General features: G+C 37.7%; 2 protein-coding genes across 3 annotated transcripts; both read left to right on the top strand.

Annotated features, from left to right (window-relative positions):
- The first annotated feature begins 2588 nt into the window (after positions 1 to 2588).
- tp53inp1 (tumor protein p53 inducible nuclear protein 1) lies at positions 2589 to 10805 on the top strand. Its single transcript, XM_058748036.1, has 4 exons — positions 2589 to 2830; positions 5143 to 5463; positions 7471 to 7822; positions 8497 to 10805. Exons 2-4 carry the CDS (start codon positions 5268 to 5270, stop codon positions 8747 to 8749), a joined length of 801 nt encoding a protein of 266 aa, XP_058604019.1. The 5' UTR covers positions 2589 to 2830; positions 5143 to 5267; the 3' UTR covers positions 8750 to 10805.
- Positions 10806 to 12960: 2155 nt separating this feature from the next.
- On the top strand, positions 12961 to 18304 carry ccne2 (cyclin E2). Of its 2 annotated transcripts, none has more exons than XM_058746882.1 (11): positions 12961 to 13050; positions 13961 to 14001; positions 14116 to 14191; positions 14317 to 14367; positions 14900 to 15048; positions 15359 to 15494; positions 15647 to 15793; positions 15934 to 16164; positions 16252 to 16363; positions 16988 to 17145; positions 17230 to 18304. In XM_058746882.1, exons 2-11 carry the CDS (start codon positions 13988 to 13990, stop codon positions 17335 to 17337), a joined length of 1182 nt encoding a protein of 393 aa, XP_058602865.1. In that variant the 5' UTR covers positions 12961 to 13050; positions 13961 to 13987; the 3' UTR covers positions 17338 to 18304. The 2 variants fall into 2 exon arrangements, with proteins under 2 accessions (XP_058602865.1, XP_058602864.1); XM_058746881.1 differs by having other exon boundaries at positions 14314 to 14367.
- The last annotated feature ends 709 nt before the right edge of the window (positions 18305 to 19013 follow it).

Below are 19013 nucleotides of genomic sequence, written 5' to 3'. Positions count from 1 at the left end.
CCCTTTTGACTTTTAGTTGCGTCAGTAAAAGAGGCTCTGGAAATGCCACAAGGATTCTGTGACACATGAGGTTCGTCATCCGTGGACACTTGTATTACATCAAATAATGACTCACAAAAAGGTTGCCACTGAGAATATGTGTATGGACCTGTGTAAAGACCACCACAAAAACTCCCATCCATTTGTGAGATTATATAGTGTTACTATCTCTCGCAGCCTTGTTTTCATTTGTTCATTGTATGTCAAATTAAATAACTTGACTATGGTTTGTTGCACAACAGGTTTGGTACATGCCCTAAACATTAACAGAATTACATCAGAGTGTGGACCTCTGAACGGTGGACAGTGGATAATATGTTGTTTATATCAGGACTGCTGTGAAATCATAATGAACACAATAGACAATATGTTCTGTTATGGCAGGACTTGATAAGAATCAGTTCAGACAACAGGGGCCAGTTGCATAAACTGTTTAGAATAGTCTTAAAAAGTTAGTCGTCTCATTTTTTTTTTTTCTTCAAGAATGGTCATAACTTTTAAATTCAGTTATGAAAAGGTAGATTGGTCTCATTTGTATTGGAAAAGTAAGACTGATTACCCCTTGGCAACTACTAGTTGGTTAAACTAGTTCTTAAGACAGTCTTAACAGGGTGGCTAAATTTATGCAACTCGCCCCAGATTAGAAATATTAAGCCTAGTAGGTGGAATTACGTATGTGATTTTCAGATTTTATGAGCTTTTTTTAAAAATAATTTATTATAATACATCTTTTATAAAAATTGCTCAAATAATAAATAGCATGCAATAAAGTCTTACTTTTACAAATAGTCAACAAACTTTTGACTGACATTTTAATCAGTTAGTTAAATGACTGGATGTTCTGACACCACTTCAGACAAGGCCTGTCGAGGTCAGGGTGGGTTGTGGCTTATCTTTATTGTTTAACCCAGAGTGAGCAGGTGTGGCCTTGTTTTGGAGGGTAAATAAAGGAAATATCCAGAAACAGAAGAAAAACATGATGAAAGCACATGAGAATACTGATTCACTCTCACGTCATCCTACATTATAATATCTATCCAACAAGAAAATTGTCCCTCCTGTACATAAACAGGACTAGTGTTGTGGTCTGAAAAAGTGGAAGTGGACTGAAACTAGAAAAAGGGCTGTGTCAGAGACATAATTCCAAACCAGGAAAGAAAGTTACTTTTTTTTTTTTTTTCCCCATCCTGATGAAAAGGTTATCTGTCTCATTTCAAGGGAAGACAGGACAAAGAGTACGAACGCTGAGAAGGACTGAATTTTATATTCTCAATTATGCAGTATATACAGTAATAATTTATTTAAAATACATTCATACTAAATATACTTCAAATCCTTTAACATTGATGTATATAACTTAAGACTTACTGAAATAAAATTATAATTAAACTTTATTTGGAGTGTTTTTTTTTTTTTTAAATGCACAATGCACATTTCTTAACATTATTCCTAAAATGTGTTTTAATATCACTAGCTGTTAATAATGATTATATATTATCTGTATAGATTAATCTAGCTATCTGAATATATGGATGATGCAATAACATGTTTAGCTTGCTTTGTTAGATCTGCTGACTCAAAAGGGTAAGTCCTTTTGTTCAACCTATAGTGTCTTAGCGGGGGAAGATAGCTGAATCTTAGAACGGGCCTCCCTTAGCAAAACAGGCTTCTTGAATACATCCATCTGAGCTGTGTTGAGGGGGGTGGAGTGCTTTGTTCCCAAAAAACTGGTGACCTACATCTATAATGGGGAGGATTTCAATGTTTTGTTCTAGACATTTTCACTCAATAAGGAGCTAAAAACAATATACCATTTACAATTTACCCGGAAAATTACAGTTTTCAAGTGTTTTAATAATTATTAGATTCACTTGATTCTGATTGGTCAGTCATGCATTCTGTGGTCAGATATTTTGAAGCTCTGCAATCATGTTCTTTTCCAATAATCAAATCTATATTTCATGTCAATTTATTTATTTGGTAAGTAAATAAATGCATTTTTAGGATGTTATGTCATGGTTCATGGTGACCAGCTGACTGTACATAATCTTATGCTGTTTTCGTTTAACAGTTTGTTTAGTTGGATGAAAACTGTGTGAGGTACACATTAACATAGTTAAAAGTTTTTAAAGCCATCAGAATGCTTTAGTCCTGTCTGGTTGAAGATAAACTTCATGAAAAAATTCCAGTCATTTCAGTTATGTAATGCGAGTAGATTCTTCCAAATGATTTTATAGTTATGTCTTCAGTAAATTTTATCACTTACATGATCCTGCTCAGTCAATAATGATTCAAAAGTTAAGAGGATAATATGTAAGGCTTATTGAACTATTATATTTTTAAATAATATTTTCAAAAACTTTGTGTAGCCCAACAAATACTGAGTGGCACTCCTTAACATGGAGTGCTCTGCCCGGTCTTGCCTTTCCCGGGATGAGGTCACGTGCGTTGGTGACAGTCAGTCATAGTCAGGGGCCCCATTTCATTGGCTGAGAGGGTTCTGACAAGCCCCGCCCATAGGCTGTCCTCAACTACGTAACGACCGATCAGCTGTTAATTTTCCACAACAATAACAAAGGGAGCAGTTGAGACCTCGGAGAAGAAACGAAAAAAGCACCGACTGCAAAACTCCGAACTAAAGGGTCCAGAAACTTTTAATTTCTTCCGGGAAGAATTGTATTTATATATTTTTATATATCGCACGGCAAATAATCTACCTCAAGCACTAGAAGTGATCTGTTTTTGTTCTTGAAGTCAACCCTCTTCCTGTTTACATTACTTTTTGCCGCAGGTGAGTTAAAACCTCTTTGTTGTGGATCGACGGACATTAGGCGTTAATACGTTATGGAAACGTCTTGGACTTAAAGAATACTATGAATGCATAATCAAAATTTACTCAATATAGGTTTTGAAAAAAAGCGCAATTTTGGTCGAACATGTAAATGTTAAAAATGGAAGAAAAAAATGTGTTTACATATATCGACATTCTGCATAGCGTAACCTGTCAAAGCCTGCAGGCGATTTGATATGTTTATTGTTTGTTTCTGCAATGTGAGCATGTTCGGATTTTACGGATTAAGCTTTGTTCAGCAGAGTAGGTTGAAGCGTTTGGGTTCGCGGTCCGCCCTGCCGCTCGGTGTAGGGTTACACTCATCCCTCCCCCTGCTAGGCTCTATGTGCGGGTCAATAAACCATCACATATGACAAACAAATGCAGCTTTCTTATATGTGTGTACCTGTACAGTTATTCAGATTTTAATAAGTTCGACGGTGCATGCTTCTCAGTGCATGGTTGCGTTATTAGTATTACTTGAGCAGTTGTTACCTTAAGTATAAGGTATCTTGTTTTGTTCTGTGCTTCCACATTAAATGTTTTCCCCATTTCAATCCATTTTGGACCAGCAGTTTGAACAATATCAGTAAAGGAACATTGAAATATGTGCAGTGTTCAGTTTTGGGCCTGCAAAAAATTTATAAATAAATATAAAATAATAATAATAAACATCTTCTATGCTGCCTCTATGCGTAATAGTACGTTCCACCAGTTAAAACACGTTTAACTGTCCACGTTAAACCAGTCTAAGATGGTTTGCTGGGTTTCACTGGTTTTAGAAGAGGTTTGGCCAGTTCTGGTGCAGGGAAACCAGCTAAATCAGCTGAAGACAATCTTGCCCAGGCTAGGATCCAAATTTAAGACCAAGCTTGGGCTGGTTTAAGAAGATTTTTCAAAAGGAAGTGCAGTTCTGATATGTTCTGCTTTAATTGTATTTTTGTGTTTACTCCAAGTAAATATGGCTTTATATGCACTTTGCATTTTTTCTCTCTCCACTTTTGATGGCAGTTCTGTTTTTTTCTTTTTTTTTTTTTTTTTTTTTAATTTAAATTTTATTTTTTTGTTTTTTTGTCTGTACACCACATTTACACAAACTACATAGGCATTTTTGTTCAATTTCAAGATTTATTTTAAGAGCATTTCCCATGAGTTTTTCTTTTTTTTTTCCTTTTGTTTTTTACAACAATAGAGAGATTAAATGGGATTCTCTTGACTGCTTTTTCTTTGAGAAATGTACTGAAGATATCGGTTTCACTTTATTTTGATGGTCCCTTTAACACATTCTATTGACTACAAGTAATGTTGCACCTACATTTCTACTAACTCTCATTAGAGTGTTAGTAGTGTATTAGTTGACTGGTAGGGTTAGGGTTAGATTAAGTTGACACGTTCTTGCAAAGTTACTTATAGTCAGTAGAATATCTGTTGGGAGACCAACACAATAAGGAGTTAGTAGATATGAAGCAGACAGTCTACTAATACTCTTATGAGAGTTTGTTGACATGTAGTTGCAACATTACTTGGTGTCAACAGAATGTTCAAAAGGGACCATCAAAATAAAGTGTTACCAAGATATCTTATATAATGAAAAATCAAGTTTATACATAATGGAGTTCTCTGTGTATTTAATTTATATCTCCTTAGCTATAAAAGAGTGACCTCTCAGCAATACAGTTTTCCTCTGGGCTGCTGACACAAAGGCCATCCCAATCCTACTTATCTCTGCTTGTCAGTCTAATCCTCTTTTTGGGGGGTTCTGAAGGGTGCTTATTATATGTATGTGACCCCCATAATAGCCCCCAACCCCCTAAACACACAAACAAAGAGTGCTGCCATGACTATATGAGCAGGTGGAAGGGAGAATGAATTGGTTGTCTTGTTTTAATGATGTAGTGGGGTGAAGAACAGCTTGTAGCCCTTCACTTCACAGCTGTCTCTCATTGTTGTCGCAAGCAAAACAACGGATAAAGGTACCCTCATGAGTCACAGTCCTGAAGGAGGCTGGGTGTATCTGTACAAAGATCAGTTTTCATAGGCTTCAGCTTCGTGTGAAGAGGACAGGCAGTATCTGTGACAGCAGAGACACTTTAGACTGCTTTGTTTTGGCTGGTCTGTTCTCAGGAATATCCGTTTGTATTTTATGACCTGTAATTTATGGCTAATCGCAACAGAACATGATAGATACCAGGAAATGTTCTGTACTTGAAAGCTGGTCAGTTTTTGTGTATATTTTCATTAACAACTCGGCTATCTTCTTGCTTGTCCTCCAGGGCCTGTTTTTGCACAATCAACAAGAGCTATGGCTGACCTTCATCAGGTGTTCTTCGACTGAGAAGGAGTAACTAATGCACTTCAGCACCTTTACCAAGATCTCAGTGAGCGGCTCCCGCAGCTGATGACCAAAGAGCCCGGCCCTCGCCCACTCCCAGCAGGTCTATCCAGCCTCGCCTCTGCCCCGGACAACACCATGTTCCAGAGGTTCACCAGCATCTTGTTTGGAGACTCCCTGGAGGAGGACAGTGGATGTCCTGTGGATACCGATTTCAACGAGAAGGAGGAGGACGATGAGTGGATTCTGGTCGATTATCTAGGTGAGAGAGCTTATATCCTGTTTTTGATTGGTGAACTGAAATATGGATCTTGTGTAAGAGCTTCTCCATAAATGCAGAAATGAACAGGCAGTTTGTATCAAAAGAACGAGGGTGTTGTAGTCTCAGCATTTCAAGTAATCGTAACCTTTTTTAATGCATGTTTGTAACATTATTGTGAACATTGGTATATATCAGAATCAGCTTTATTCGCCAAGTGTGGGCAAACACACGAGGGATTTGTTGTGTTTTTTAAGAAGCTCTTGGTGCATACATACATATGCCATATATAGAATATCCTGTTTTCCTTTCAAATATCTCCAAAGATGGACATAAAAGGGGTTGCAAACTGCATTTTGCATCGACTTTACATGCATTGAACAGAATTCCACTTATTTCCCCCCAAAATTAGTGCAAACTGGCTATGCAGACATCCTCTTATTCATCAGACGACCCTAGATCACCTCAGTTGATACTGATGACTTGGTCTGCAGGAGCCATATTACAGATACCCCTGGCACAGACACGACGTCCTCATTAACATGATGCCTCTCATAAGCTGCCTGCCCAAATACAGGCCTTCTCATATTGTGTATGTGTGTGAATATTTCAGGTGCAAGGCAATCTAGATGGTCCAGTTCCCTGTTTTAGGACAGGGGGCGACAGACATGTTTATGGGCAACAACGCTTTTAGCCTGTCAGACAAAAGTGTCTATGGTGGGGTCTACGATAAAAATAGGACGGATTAAGTTACCTTTTATGAACATAAAGTGAGTCGGCCTTGAACATGGAACGATTAGAAGCATCAGTCATTGCCTGAAGGCTGAGGTAGACAGGAAGGGAATGGAGATTAAAAACATTTCTCTTGTTTCATAACCATATAGCTTGATGGAAGTGAGTGAGTATTTTCCCATCATGGTCAGAGGATTAAAGGTTAACTGGCTTCTCGGGGACATTGAAGAGTGCTGTAAGAGGGTTAAAAGCCGCCTTAACCAGCTGAGTTGAGAATATGTTTGATGTCATCTGGCAGGACGCTGCAAGGCTACAGATAAACAAGGTGTGGCTCTGTGCAAGGGAAGTTCTGTGTGTGCTATAACACCATGTTATGGGTGTGGGACCCTCTAATCACTAGTTGGGCTTGTGTTACATTTGGTGTAAATATAAGGTGTTACCACTGTAATTTCAAATTTGTCACAGAAACTTCTTCATGTGAAGGCTGTCAAGTTTCTGCAGTGTTTGTTCACTTTAAGTTCGATTACACTGCCCTCTAGAGGCCACTAAATGTGTAGCGTCTCAGAGGCTCTGCCCAAAAGCCAGCTGTTTACACCATTTCTGGTTACCTGCCAGGAGCCACGAAGAGTACAAATAGAAGTGAAGTGTGTGCAAAATATTTACTCTCTCAGTTTCTGTCTAAACATATGAGTTGTTTTCGATAGAACTGGTGATACTTAAATTATATAGACTGATATCTCAAACATGTTCAGATGTTTTCAATATTAACCAGTGATGAATTATGGTTTCTCAACATTCCAAGTTACTTTGTTTTATATTCTACACTCTACATATGATTTGGAGGAAATATAGACCTAGAACTTCTTCAGTGTCAATGTGATTTTTATTTTTATTTTTTATTTTTTCTTCCCCCTCATTGTTTTGTCTTCCGGAATCCGATCGCTTTTTGAAGTCACCATGAAATTAAAATGGACAGTTTAAATATTATTGTAGTGTTTATAGTAAAACATTTATCTGGGCACATTATTCTTGGTGTCCTCGTCGTCATTTTTTTTTCTTGCTCAAGAAGCCGTTTCACTCACATTAGGGAAGAAAAATGATCACAATTTCCTTTTCATGCTGAATTTGGGGTTTTATGAATAGTGTGAACAGTGCAAAACAAGTTAAACACTGATGTTTAAATGTTACAGAGAGAAGTTTGTTAAAATCCAATGAACTGATTACTATAGGAAGCCATTTTTATTGTAGTAACATCCTCTCTGCTCTCTGCTCCTGTAGCGAATGCCTGCTCCGGTGCGTGTGGAGATGATCTGGTGGAGGTGTGCTCTGACAATGTCGCTCCCCTGGACTCTCCCGTGCGCTGCTCCTCCTGCTCCTCTCTGGATTCAGCTGCAGACACTGACGCAGAGGATGGCAACTTCTTGCGTCTAGAGGCGACATGTGGGCTGGAAGAGAGCTGGTTCATCACCCCTCCTCCGTGTTTCATGGCTGGAGGCAGAGCTCCAGTCCTGCTGGAGACCAGTCCTCTGGAGAACCTTCTGATCGAGCATCCCAGCATGTCAGTGTATGCCGTTCACAGCCCTCGTCAACGACCTGCCAAGGACGGCACCCGTGAGCCGTCGATTTTAAGGTAAAAGGCAGATTGAGAGTTTGTGTGTAAAAGTTAGTTTACTTCCAGACGGTTGTTATCACAGAATAAAACCTGGCAGGGATTTATTCTATTGTGCACTCTCAGAAAAAAAGGTACAGAATTATAATATAATATGTCCCATTTAGGGAAAAATAACATACAAACATGTACCTTTTGGCTTTTGTACCACAGGGTACCATCACGGTGACAGCTTTGTACCTTTTTTTTTTTTGAAAGTGTATCACTCTGAAGGGGTTTATTTTGTAATAACAACTGGCTGTATGTACATTATCTCGCTTAATACATGGCCATATAAGTAAATAAATGGTCTAGAAATATTGATTTGAGTTGAAATATTTTATTAGCTCAAAGTAAAACAGTTCCTAGCAAGCAGCTTTGAGCCAAGACAAACATTTTTAGGGGTAATGTACAATCATACAACTTATTACATGGCTTTTCACCATATAAATATGAATGGATATGAAATACTGATGTAAATTGGAACTGTTTGAGTTATAATGCATTACAATCTACAAAACAATCATCCTCGAAACCACCAGACCTCAACATTTTTCATCTGACCGATCATAATAAAAAATGTCAGAGGGCCATGTCATAATGTTATATAACAATCTGAAATAGTGGAATCTCACAGATTCTGTTTGGCTTTGCAGATCTGATGTTCAGCGCCGGCCCAGTCACCCTTCTGGCTGCTACACGGCTGCTCTGGTCGCTGCTCACACCGGGTTTCTGGAGCAGACCAAGAACAGCCGCTTGGCCCAGCGCATCCGTGAAAACGTGGAGCGTCAGCATCTGTCACGCAATGCCCTCCGCCGACTCAACCTGCTGCGTGATGGCGGAGCCAGACAGGCCAAAGCCACCGGAGGCTACGTTCACCAGCCGGGCCAGAGGCAGTACAACTACTGAGACGGTCCCCACTGCACTCCCCCGTCCTCCCCTGCACGCCACCCCTTCCACACTGGGAGAATTGGTCTTTCGCCAGAAGGAACGGAGTCCTTTAGAATCAATGCCATAGGTCACTTTACTTCACGGCAGGTTCTGCTTAACCTGAATGTGTCTGCATCGTGTTTCCTTTATAAGCTCCATCTGGTTCTGTCTTATGTTATGTTTCATGAAGATTGAATAACCAAGTGTTTTGTTATAGTGAGCACGATTTTGTAGTGCTCTGTTGGAGCATGTGTAGGCAGCTTGGCAATTTCAATGCCTTTAACTTGTTGTCTTTGCTTTTGTTTTGTTTTTTCTTTTTTTCTTTTTTTAAAGCCATACTAAGTTCATACATCACATCAGTGATGAAATCATCAGCAGCACTTTTCTGGTTAAGAAGGAACCTGCCTGTGATTCTGTAGATCAGTGCTTTCTTCCTCTTTGTTTTTTTTTGTTTAGTTTTTTTCTCTTTTAAAATACTGGGTTTATTATCACTAAGAGCCTTGTTTCCATAGTAGATTTAAAAATATGTAAAATGTATTTAAAAGAAAAAAAACTTCCAAAATATTTTCAAAAGAAAAAAATATTGAATATATTACATATCAGTATGAAGTTGATAAGAGTGTATGTTATCTGCATAGATATGTATGTAAGCAGTTTTTCCTATTTTTAGTGACTGATTTGATGTATGACTGTGTAGTGCTAATTTTCCAACAGGTGAAAAACAAACAAAAAAAGACATCAAGTGTTGTAATGTTAATTTTCATGTTTGCTCTATATCTGCAGTACATGTCTCAGGGTCATCACTGTTCACCTTTACTCTTTGCTAAAAATGCAGATTACTTGCAGATGGTAAATTGTCTCTGTACATACTGGAGAACCTCTAACTTGTGTATGTTACTTTGTGGAAATATTTGTAATTGATGTAAATCTTTAACATAACGTGTGTCTCACACTTTGAATGAAAGCTTGCTCCTCCGAGGACTGTGAAAACAAACTCTTTCTCTTAACTGACTGTTAAAGCCTTTGACGATGGAGTGAAACTGTTAGCCTTTTAAAAATTTTTTTTTTTTTTTTTTTAGTTCTCTCAATGTAGTGACTTTTTTGTGTTATATGCCTTTTTCATGTTTTATTTTACTAGTTACACATTGTATTTGCTGAGCGAAATATTTGAACTTAAAATTCTTCGTAGGTTATGTTTGTTACTCTTTATTCCTTTATCTCGCGCGACCTGGTGTTGTAAATTTCTGGTGACACTGCCAAGGTAAATGTCTCCCTTAAACGAATGAAACTGAATTCAGTAACTCTGTCATTCAGTCGAATGCATATTACATGCATGAGCAACTCAAGGAAAACACCTACAGCTTTTCTTCTTTCGCTTGCTGCAGTCTGTGTTGAGCAGTATATTGCATTTTCTGAGTTTTTTTTTCTTTCTTTCTGTGGACGAAGGGAATGGAAGGGACATAAGGTTCTCTTCATATTCCTTGAGTAATACTGGAGAGGCCCTCTTTCCCTATGTCAGTAGACGCCTGATATTTGGTATTCATAACAGGGATTTCATTTTGCCTTGAATTGCATTTGGGGATCATGTGCCTTCCAGGTGAACAGTATGACAATGCATCCGTGAAGAACTTGAAATTTGTCCAAAGGGACACAAACAAATGTAATTTTACTATGCACAGAGGATTACCTTGTCTCTGTGAGCCACTTGCTCTGTCAACCTTTACACGAAATGTAGCAAATGTTTTCTGTGTTTAATGCGTGAAGAAAATTATCTGTGGCATTGCTAAGTTTTAGACTATGCTTTGGTTGATTTTTTTTTTTTTTAGTTTACTGGAATAATACAGCACTTTGCCAAAAGTGTAGGGTTTTAGCATTATTTATCTTTTTCTTGAACTGATATGTTTTGGATACTTGTCATACACAGACTGTTTTATATGAGTAGTATAATTTGCAAATAAATTGTTCATTTCATGTCTCGAAACCAACTATTTGTCATTATGTATACTCCCTTCTCAATAAATGTTTTAATACAAAATGAAGCTTTCTGTCTTTTCTGTTTGTAAACAGAAATGTTAAAATATAATGACATAAGTCTTTTAGACTAGGTAGGTGTTTGCATGTTCAGGCATCATGTGTAAGTTATACTGCAACTTAATCACCACACCAAATTATAATGAAAGGTTTCCACTCATGAGCATTTCAAGAACCCATCCCAACCTGTAACTCAACCCAACTAATCTGTAAAGAATCCCAAGCCATGATTACTCCAAGCCTATTATTCATTGTACCAATGTGGGTATTAACCTTAATAAAGTAGATTTCTAACTGTACCAGTTTAATCATGCCCTCCTCGTTCTTCTCCTTGATGCAATGGTGCTTTCAGAGGTTACTGATAGGGTCAAAAATGCACAATATACTGATTTAAAATGCTAGGGTAAAAATATCAGTTTAATAAATTTTGTTTTTCTGTTATCGAACATTTGAGATATGTGACCCTGGACCACAAAACCAGTCATAAGGGTCCATTTTTTGAAAATGAGATTTATACATCATCTGAAAGCTGAATGAATAAGCTTCCATTGATGTATGGTTTGTTAGGATCGGACAATATTTGGCCGAAACACAACTATTTGAAAATCTGGAATCTGAGGGTGCAAAAAAATCTAAATATTGAGAAAATCGCCTTTAAAGTTCTTACCAATGCATATTACTAATCAAAAATTAAGTTTTGATATATTCACAGGAGGAAATTTACAAAATATCTTTATGGAACATGATCTTTACTTAGGCTAATACAATGTTTTTTTGGCATTAAAGAAAAATCGATAATTTTGACCCATACAATGTATTGTTGGGTATTGCTACAAATATACCCGTGCTACTTATGACTGGTTTTGTGGTCCAGGGACACATATTTTATGATGTTGTTGATTCCTAATCCTCTTGTACCTAGTGACCTGTAGCATGTATAGTGTTGTAGTCTCTCAACAATGTTGAATGTGCAGCTAATACAGTGGCTTTGATTACTGACTAAAATCAGGTCTAAAAAATATATATATATAAATCAGAATAAACCATATTTGCTTTTTTTTTTAATGACTTGTGGACTTGCTTTAGTACTTGATATATAATATCTTAATTAATATTTGGGTGACACTCTTTTATATGGCAGGGAAACGTAATGTTATTTCCTCACAAGTTAAAATGCATTTTATTACATTGTTAATAAGAAAGTTCATTTCTGAATGTGGCAGTAGCTTTTGTACTGGACGAATTGTTTGGAAAGGTCCTCTCTGTGAGTTCCTCAGAACTTTTTTTTGTAAATGTTAATGCAAAATAGAATGTTGGGGATGTCTGCATTTGGAAAACATTATTTCTATATTGCACGTAGCTACAGTTCCCCTCACCCCGGATGTGACGTATTTTAACATACACAAAACAAAAGGGTGAGCCCGCCGCTTTCACAGCCCTCCAAAAGCTATTCCAAGGTTTTTGTAGCCTTTCAAAAGGTTAAAACAACACAATTTTGCTTGTTTAACGTTACGTGTTTAAGCAGAGCTGTCGCATTGATCTTGTATCGACAACTATAATTTCTCTAGTGTATTATTATTATTAATTTCTTTAAGAACAATAACAGAAAAGGCTTTTAGTTGATAAATTGACATCTATGCTTGTGAATTGCAACTAATATTATGATAAGATTAATGGTAAGCATCATTTTCAATACGCTTTATCATTGCCTGTCAGAATAAGAATCCTCTCTCATGGGTTTGTTTACAAGAGCACGTTGTTTCTCGCAGAATAACCATGATTGGTCCGACCGATTCAAATCCCCGCCCACTAGAAGCTGTCAAACTAGGAAGAGTCAAAAACTCTTCGTTATTTCATACAAATGCGACTTTTAACATACAGACCTACTCGCATATGATGCATTAGGTCCTCGAGCCCCGGATTCGTTTAACCGGGAAAGCAGGAAAGCGCGTTTTTTACATATTTAAACCAAAGGTCGACGCGGCTAAATGCAAGTCTACAAACCACAAGCATTCCTGTAGGTTTCTCACAAACAATCAATATTATCGTTTCTAATTCCATGCAGATTTTTTAAACCATCACACATCAGGCTGTCTGGTCACTTTGAGCCCCAAAACACAAAGTTATATATAGTTTTTCGGGTTGTTTTTAAAGGTTTAAAAGAGCGCTACGCATGCGCAGTAGCCGCGAAACGCTGGACTATATAATGCTTGGCGCCATCCATCCATTCATTCGCACTGAACACTGCGGTAAGAGCACTTACTTTAGTCTTCTTTCACCTTTAATCTTTTTTATTTTAATTTTACTTCGTTAAAATTGTGTTGTAAACATGTTGTAGAAGGCATAGTGCTGTTGTTTGATGTTGCTTTGGCTTTAAAACGGAAGTCTGTGCCTTTTAACTGAGTCATGTACGTTACGACTAAAGTCGAAGATCCCTTCGGGACCCCTTAAAGCAGCTGTTTTAGCTACATTATTTAGGCAGGAATCGCAATTAATGTGTTTAGAAGTATCTCATAGGCAAAAGTTTAATGTAACATCGACCTCGAAGTGGGGGATGTTGCTGAAAGTTAGCCAGCTCTGCTAGGCGCCAGATTAGATCCTTGTTTGTACGAGGACGTGCGTCTGTAAACTCTTTCTGAAATTGGGAAAATAACTGATATTGTGAAAAGTGGTATGGGTTTTCCACACACCAAAGAGTTACCTGAACTGTATTTTCGGTTAAACTGGTGTTTAATGCGCTTTAAATACATCTTCGATGGGTTTTTTGTGGGGGCAGCTGTAGTCTCCCGCTTCATGTAAATTGGCGCGGACTGTCCTTTCATAAACCTACAAAACTGGATCATGTATTTCTGGTTTCTGTAAAAACATCGGATGATCACACTGCTGCTTGTGTAGACTTTGCATTTACTCTCGGTGCCTTTCGACTTTAAATTATTTTAAATTCGTATTATTCGTTCGATATTTCTGGTCATGTATGTAGCCTACTTCTCTCTGGTCAAATGGCTGAAGCTTGAGTGTTTGTTGAGCCTTTTTTTGCAAGTATTTCTCTTAAATGCTTTATTTAATTTTTTTTTTTATAAATGCGTTTTAGATATGTAGTAACTAAGTTACACTTAGTTTAGGCTGGTTAATAACAGTGTAACCGTTTCTGTTTCACAGGAGAAAAGCACACCATTTGTTTAGAAGATGTCAAGACGCAGGTAAGGATTATTAGTTTCTTTTGTTGAATTTGTTTGTCAAATGTTTGTCTTCGCTAACCCTTAAAAACCCAATAACGTTACTTATTTCTTACTTATACATTTTTGTTTTAACAGTAGTCGCAACACATTACAAGAAAGAAACGAAAATGCACCAGAACAAAATAAACCGCAGATAAAAAGAAAAAGCGAGGTGAGATATTACGATTTATTTTGAATATTACGTTACGTTACTGAAATTGCAGTGTGTATCATTTTCTAAAGAATATACGCAAATCTTTAAATATCATAACCTGTTTGTTTTTTTTATTCCAGCAGTGCAATAGAAGAGTCCCGTCAACAGCTAAGAAACAACACTATGAAATTCAGGTGAGCTGATGATATGTATTATTATCGATATTACATATATTTGTACATTATTCGTATTATTTTTACACCGCTAAACGAGCCAGACTGGTTATATTAAGTATAAGTTTGTATGGCAATAAATGTTAGTTTTTCACTAGCAGTCTGTTTATTATGCAGTAATTCGGTCACGCGCAGTAATGGTGTCACCGGGTTAATCAGCGCGCCGTGACGTCACGTCCAGAACCTCCCGCGTTTATTTCCTTTATTCAGCAGCCCGCGAAAAGAAAATCTTATTTAATTAGATTACTGAAAAAGTTTAGAATTCTGCGTATGATCTTTAGTATTCCTAACGTTCTGTTTTGCAGCTGCTGTATTCATAAGTTCATAAGCATAAAATGTTCTTTGATGCCTGAAAGGATATTCCTTTGCAGCAATACTAAATGTACACTAAACAAGGTTTTATAAAAAGAAATGTTCTTATTCGTGCCTTATGTAAATTTAGTTGGTTAAGTCCTATTCATAAATCTAAATGGAAACTGTTTTCTTTTTCTAGAACCGGTGTTTTGAAGGTGATCTTAGTCCCAGTGTGTTAATCGAGACTCCTCAGAAAGAGGTTCATCAGGAGACCGGTAATCTTTCTGGTTTCAAGCGCTTCAGATTCAAGAACCTCTTTGTGAAACCCTCTCCGCTGCCATGCCTCAGGTAACACATGATCACAGTGAAGAAATGCTAATAAATCAAAGCCTCTTACAAATAATGCTCAATGAAGCAATCCGCTTGACAACATTATTACCCTTTTTCTGTTTCTTTGAGGAAACTAATTCCGAATCATAGTGAAAACAGCTTGGCTTAATTTATTGCAACCACTTCAAACACTTCCTGAGTTATGTAATGCTAGTTTTGGAAGATTTTTATCTCCAGCATTTTGCAATATGCAAGCATAATTCATCTATGAACATGTTTCGTTGAGTGTTTAATATCATTCAGTACTAATTTGCTGTTGTCCTGTCAGTTGGGCCAGTTCAGATGATGTGTGGATAAAGATGCTAAACAAGGAGCTGAAGTATGTACATGACAAGGGCTTTATCCAGCAGCATCCGTCCCTGCAGCCCAAAATGAGGTCCATTCTGCTGGACTGGCTCATAGAGGTATGTTTTATTATTTCTGATCCTATATATATATATATATATATATATATATATATATATATATATTTTTTTTTTAATTCACATTTATAAAGGGTTTTTGGTTTTGTCACCTGATTGTTCGTTTAATCTGATATTAAATTCTTTCTATACAGGTCAGTGAAGTTTATACTCTCCACCGGGAGACATTTTACTTGTCTCAGGACATCTTTGATCGCTTCATGCTCACTCAAAAAGACATCGGCAAAGATCAGCTGCAGCTCATTGGCATAACGTCACTCTTCATTGCCTCAAAGATAGAGGTACTTAAACTTTGACATCAACTTAAATCTGTTTTACAGAACTAGGGTTTTTTCTGTACGATTTGTTAATACAAGTCACCTGGATCATCACAGAACTCCACGGTACCGCTTTTCTCATAAAACGTGTCTCTGTTTGACAGGAGATTTACCCGCCAAAGCTCCAGGAGTTTGCTTATGTGACGGACGGAGCCTGCAACGAGGAGCAGATTCTTGCTAAAGAGCTTGTGATATTGAAGGCGTTGAAGTGGGAGCTCTGTCCTGAGACCGTCATCTCATGGTTGAAGCTCTACTCCCAAGTGGACTCTTCGAAGGACGATGCTAATTTCCTCATTCCTCAGTTCTCGCAGGAAATCTACATCCAAATCACACAGGTGAGACTTCAGATCCTTTGAAGTAAACCTGTATATAGCTGTTTCGTTATCTTAATGCCTCTTCTGACTCTTAAATCCTCTCTGCAGTTGTTGGATCTTTGCATTTTGGACATTAATTGTTTGGATTACCAGTATGGAGTCCTCGCTGCTGCTGCGTTTTGTCACTTTACTTCTTTTGAAACGGTCCATAAAGTATCAGGTGAGCTGAGATATCCTTTAGGGATTTTCAGGGTTTCTGCAGCTCTCTCTTAAGGTCTCCCCTGTCTACAAATTAAGGCCTTGAAAGGAAAAGCCAGAAAGCCATGGCATTAAGTGTTACATGCACTGCAGAGAATGCACATCTTCATCAGTATTTTTGTCTTGTTTTCCAGTTCAAATATCTAAACATCCTTAAATCAAGATACATCAATCAAGACTCTGCCAGCACATTTGTTCTTGTTTTAATTGTAAAACACACTTTATTTTGATCAGTTTTACAGAGAACAATACTCTTATCTTCTGTCATTTTGCTTCTCAATGTATCTTGATTGATTGAATCTTTGGGCTTTTGCACTGGAAAACAAGATAAAATTACTGAGGAAGATCATGGTTTTTGCAATTCACTTAAAGGTAAAGGTTTTTTTGATGAATGAATGGTGTGCTCCCTAGACATTTACATACCAATTACTTGCACACTGATGTATTTTGTTCCCTTCAGTTTATTACTTAAATTTTACTTAAACTTACCTTCATAAAACCTGCAGAAACCCTGACCTTTTTTGCACTTAAGTTTTTGCATCAGTTGGTTGATTTGTGCTAAATATTTTCTTTTCTTCCCCACCAGGGCTCACATGGGACAGCATATCAAGCTGTGTGCGGTGGATGAACCCATTTGCACGGGCGGTACGTGAATGGCCCAGACCACAGCTGAAGGACTTCAAAAAGGTGGCGGCAGAAGGTCGACACAACATGCAGACCCACGTGGACTACCTGGCCATGCTGGTGCGTTCTTTTTCATTGTCTCCTCAATCAGTTTTATTTAATGAGTTTTAACACATCCTTTTTTTTATGTGTGTGTCTTTTCAGAGTGAAGCACATGATCGGCAGCAGGACAGCTTGGACCGGATGTCTCCGTTGGCTGTAGCTGGAATACTGACCCCTCCTAAAAGCACTGAGAAACCTGCTAACGCCTGACGTGTTTGAAGAGAACCTGCTATTGCTAGTCTTTATGTAATGCCATCACAGCACAACACACCCAGAGACTTGCAGCTGTGTGCGGTATTTTATTATTATTATTTTTTTTTTTTTGGGGTGGGGGTTGAATCCAGGCTGAGATGCTGAAACAAACAAACCAGATGTTCAGTTGTTGTGTGAAATTGAGGGAGAACCTAAGTTTGGTTTCCCAGAGCAGTATTTGAAGCACTCAAAAGTGCCTTCCATCGAAGAATGGATTAATATCCATTTTCTGAAGCTAGAAATGAAAGGTTAATGATCTCAGACTGAACCTGCTTAAGAGCTTCTGGCTATGTTGCCAGTTCAGTACAGATGCTGCTGCTGCTTCATGGATCATATGTTACTATTTTATGTTATGTAAATACAATTGAATTTTATTGTGAGTGTGTGTGTGTGTGTGTGATGTGAAACGTATGTTCTGAATTTTGGCGTTAATGTGGTCCGATGCCAACCCAGAGGTGCTAACTGTGCTTGTTAAACAGGACGAGCCTGTACTACCAGCAGAATCAGTTATTGGCTTATTTTCTTAAACCTTGTTTTCATTCTCAAGATACTCCTGTAAGACTTGACTGTTTTCACCCCTCAGAAGTGAATTTACCAAACTGAATTTAAGCAACCTGCGTATTTATTTCGTATAGATAGATTTTTCATTTTAATATTTGAATTTCCTCAATTGTGTTCCTCAATGCCAAAGGCATATTTAATAATTTGAGGTGCTTGCTATTTATGAATTTAATGCCTTTTGTTTGTAGCATAGCTTGAATTAAATTTGGCCTGGAATTGAGCCAGTCATGTTAGCTTCATTGTTGATTTAAGAACAGTGTAAAAATGTACTATGAATTGTACATAAGATGTATATGTGTACAAATAACAATTTCAAGACTAATGTGTAATTTCCAATGTGAAGTTATTAAAAAGTGAAACGAGTCATCTTTTTTCTGTGTATTTTTGTCTTGATCGAAGCCGTTACTCCAGTCTTCACTGTCACACGATCTTGCATTAGTCATTTTAATATGCTAAATAGCTGCTTAGAAACATTTATCAGTGTTGAAGACATTGCTGGTCTAATGTGAAGCCATTGTCAGTCCCCTATTGCCTCTGTAGCATGTGAGTATGATGGGGGAGGCGGTGATGTACCTTTTGGTAGAGCAACAAAGGAAAAGCACTAAAACAAATCTGAATTGCAAATTGTCCTAATGAGGGTGTTGAGGTGTCGTTGTTGCATCGGAGTCTCCCAAAAAGTTGTTGCTGTCCTCACCTCCAGATAAACTGAGAGGAAAGACGATGAAGACAAACACCTTTTGATATACAGTGTGTGGAGCATCTATGACAGGAAACTCTTACAACAGCTCTTTGCAGAGGCCACTGGCTTTTATTAGAGGTCAATTCTTTGATAAAGAGTTTTTCCTCAATATTAAAGTTGTATAATGGTCTTTTGCCATTTTGGTATATATATAGCAAGCAGTTCCTCCAGCAAAGAGGCTGCATGTGTTTATGCAGTAGTCAGCTGGTCTTTATGTAGAGGTGTCTGCCAGACATGTGGCTGGCGCTGAAGACATGGACTCTTCTTACAATGCTTTTGTTGTGGAAGTTATTGTGTAGTTCTGGGAACGAGTGTCCCCTCCTCAGTGGGCTTC

This window comes from Onychostoma macrolepis, chromosome 16 (assembly GCF_012432095.1).
Source record: "Onychostoma macrolepis isolate SWU-2019 chromosome 16, ASM1243209v1, whole genome shotgun sequence".
NCBI lineage: Eukaryota > Metazoa > Chordata > Actinopteri > Cypriniformes > Cyprinidae > Onychostoma > Onychostoma macrolepis.
Note: the sequence above shows the minus strand (reverse complement) of the source record. Positions and strands in the feature narration are given on the sequence as shown.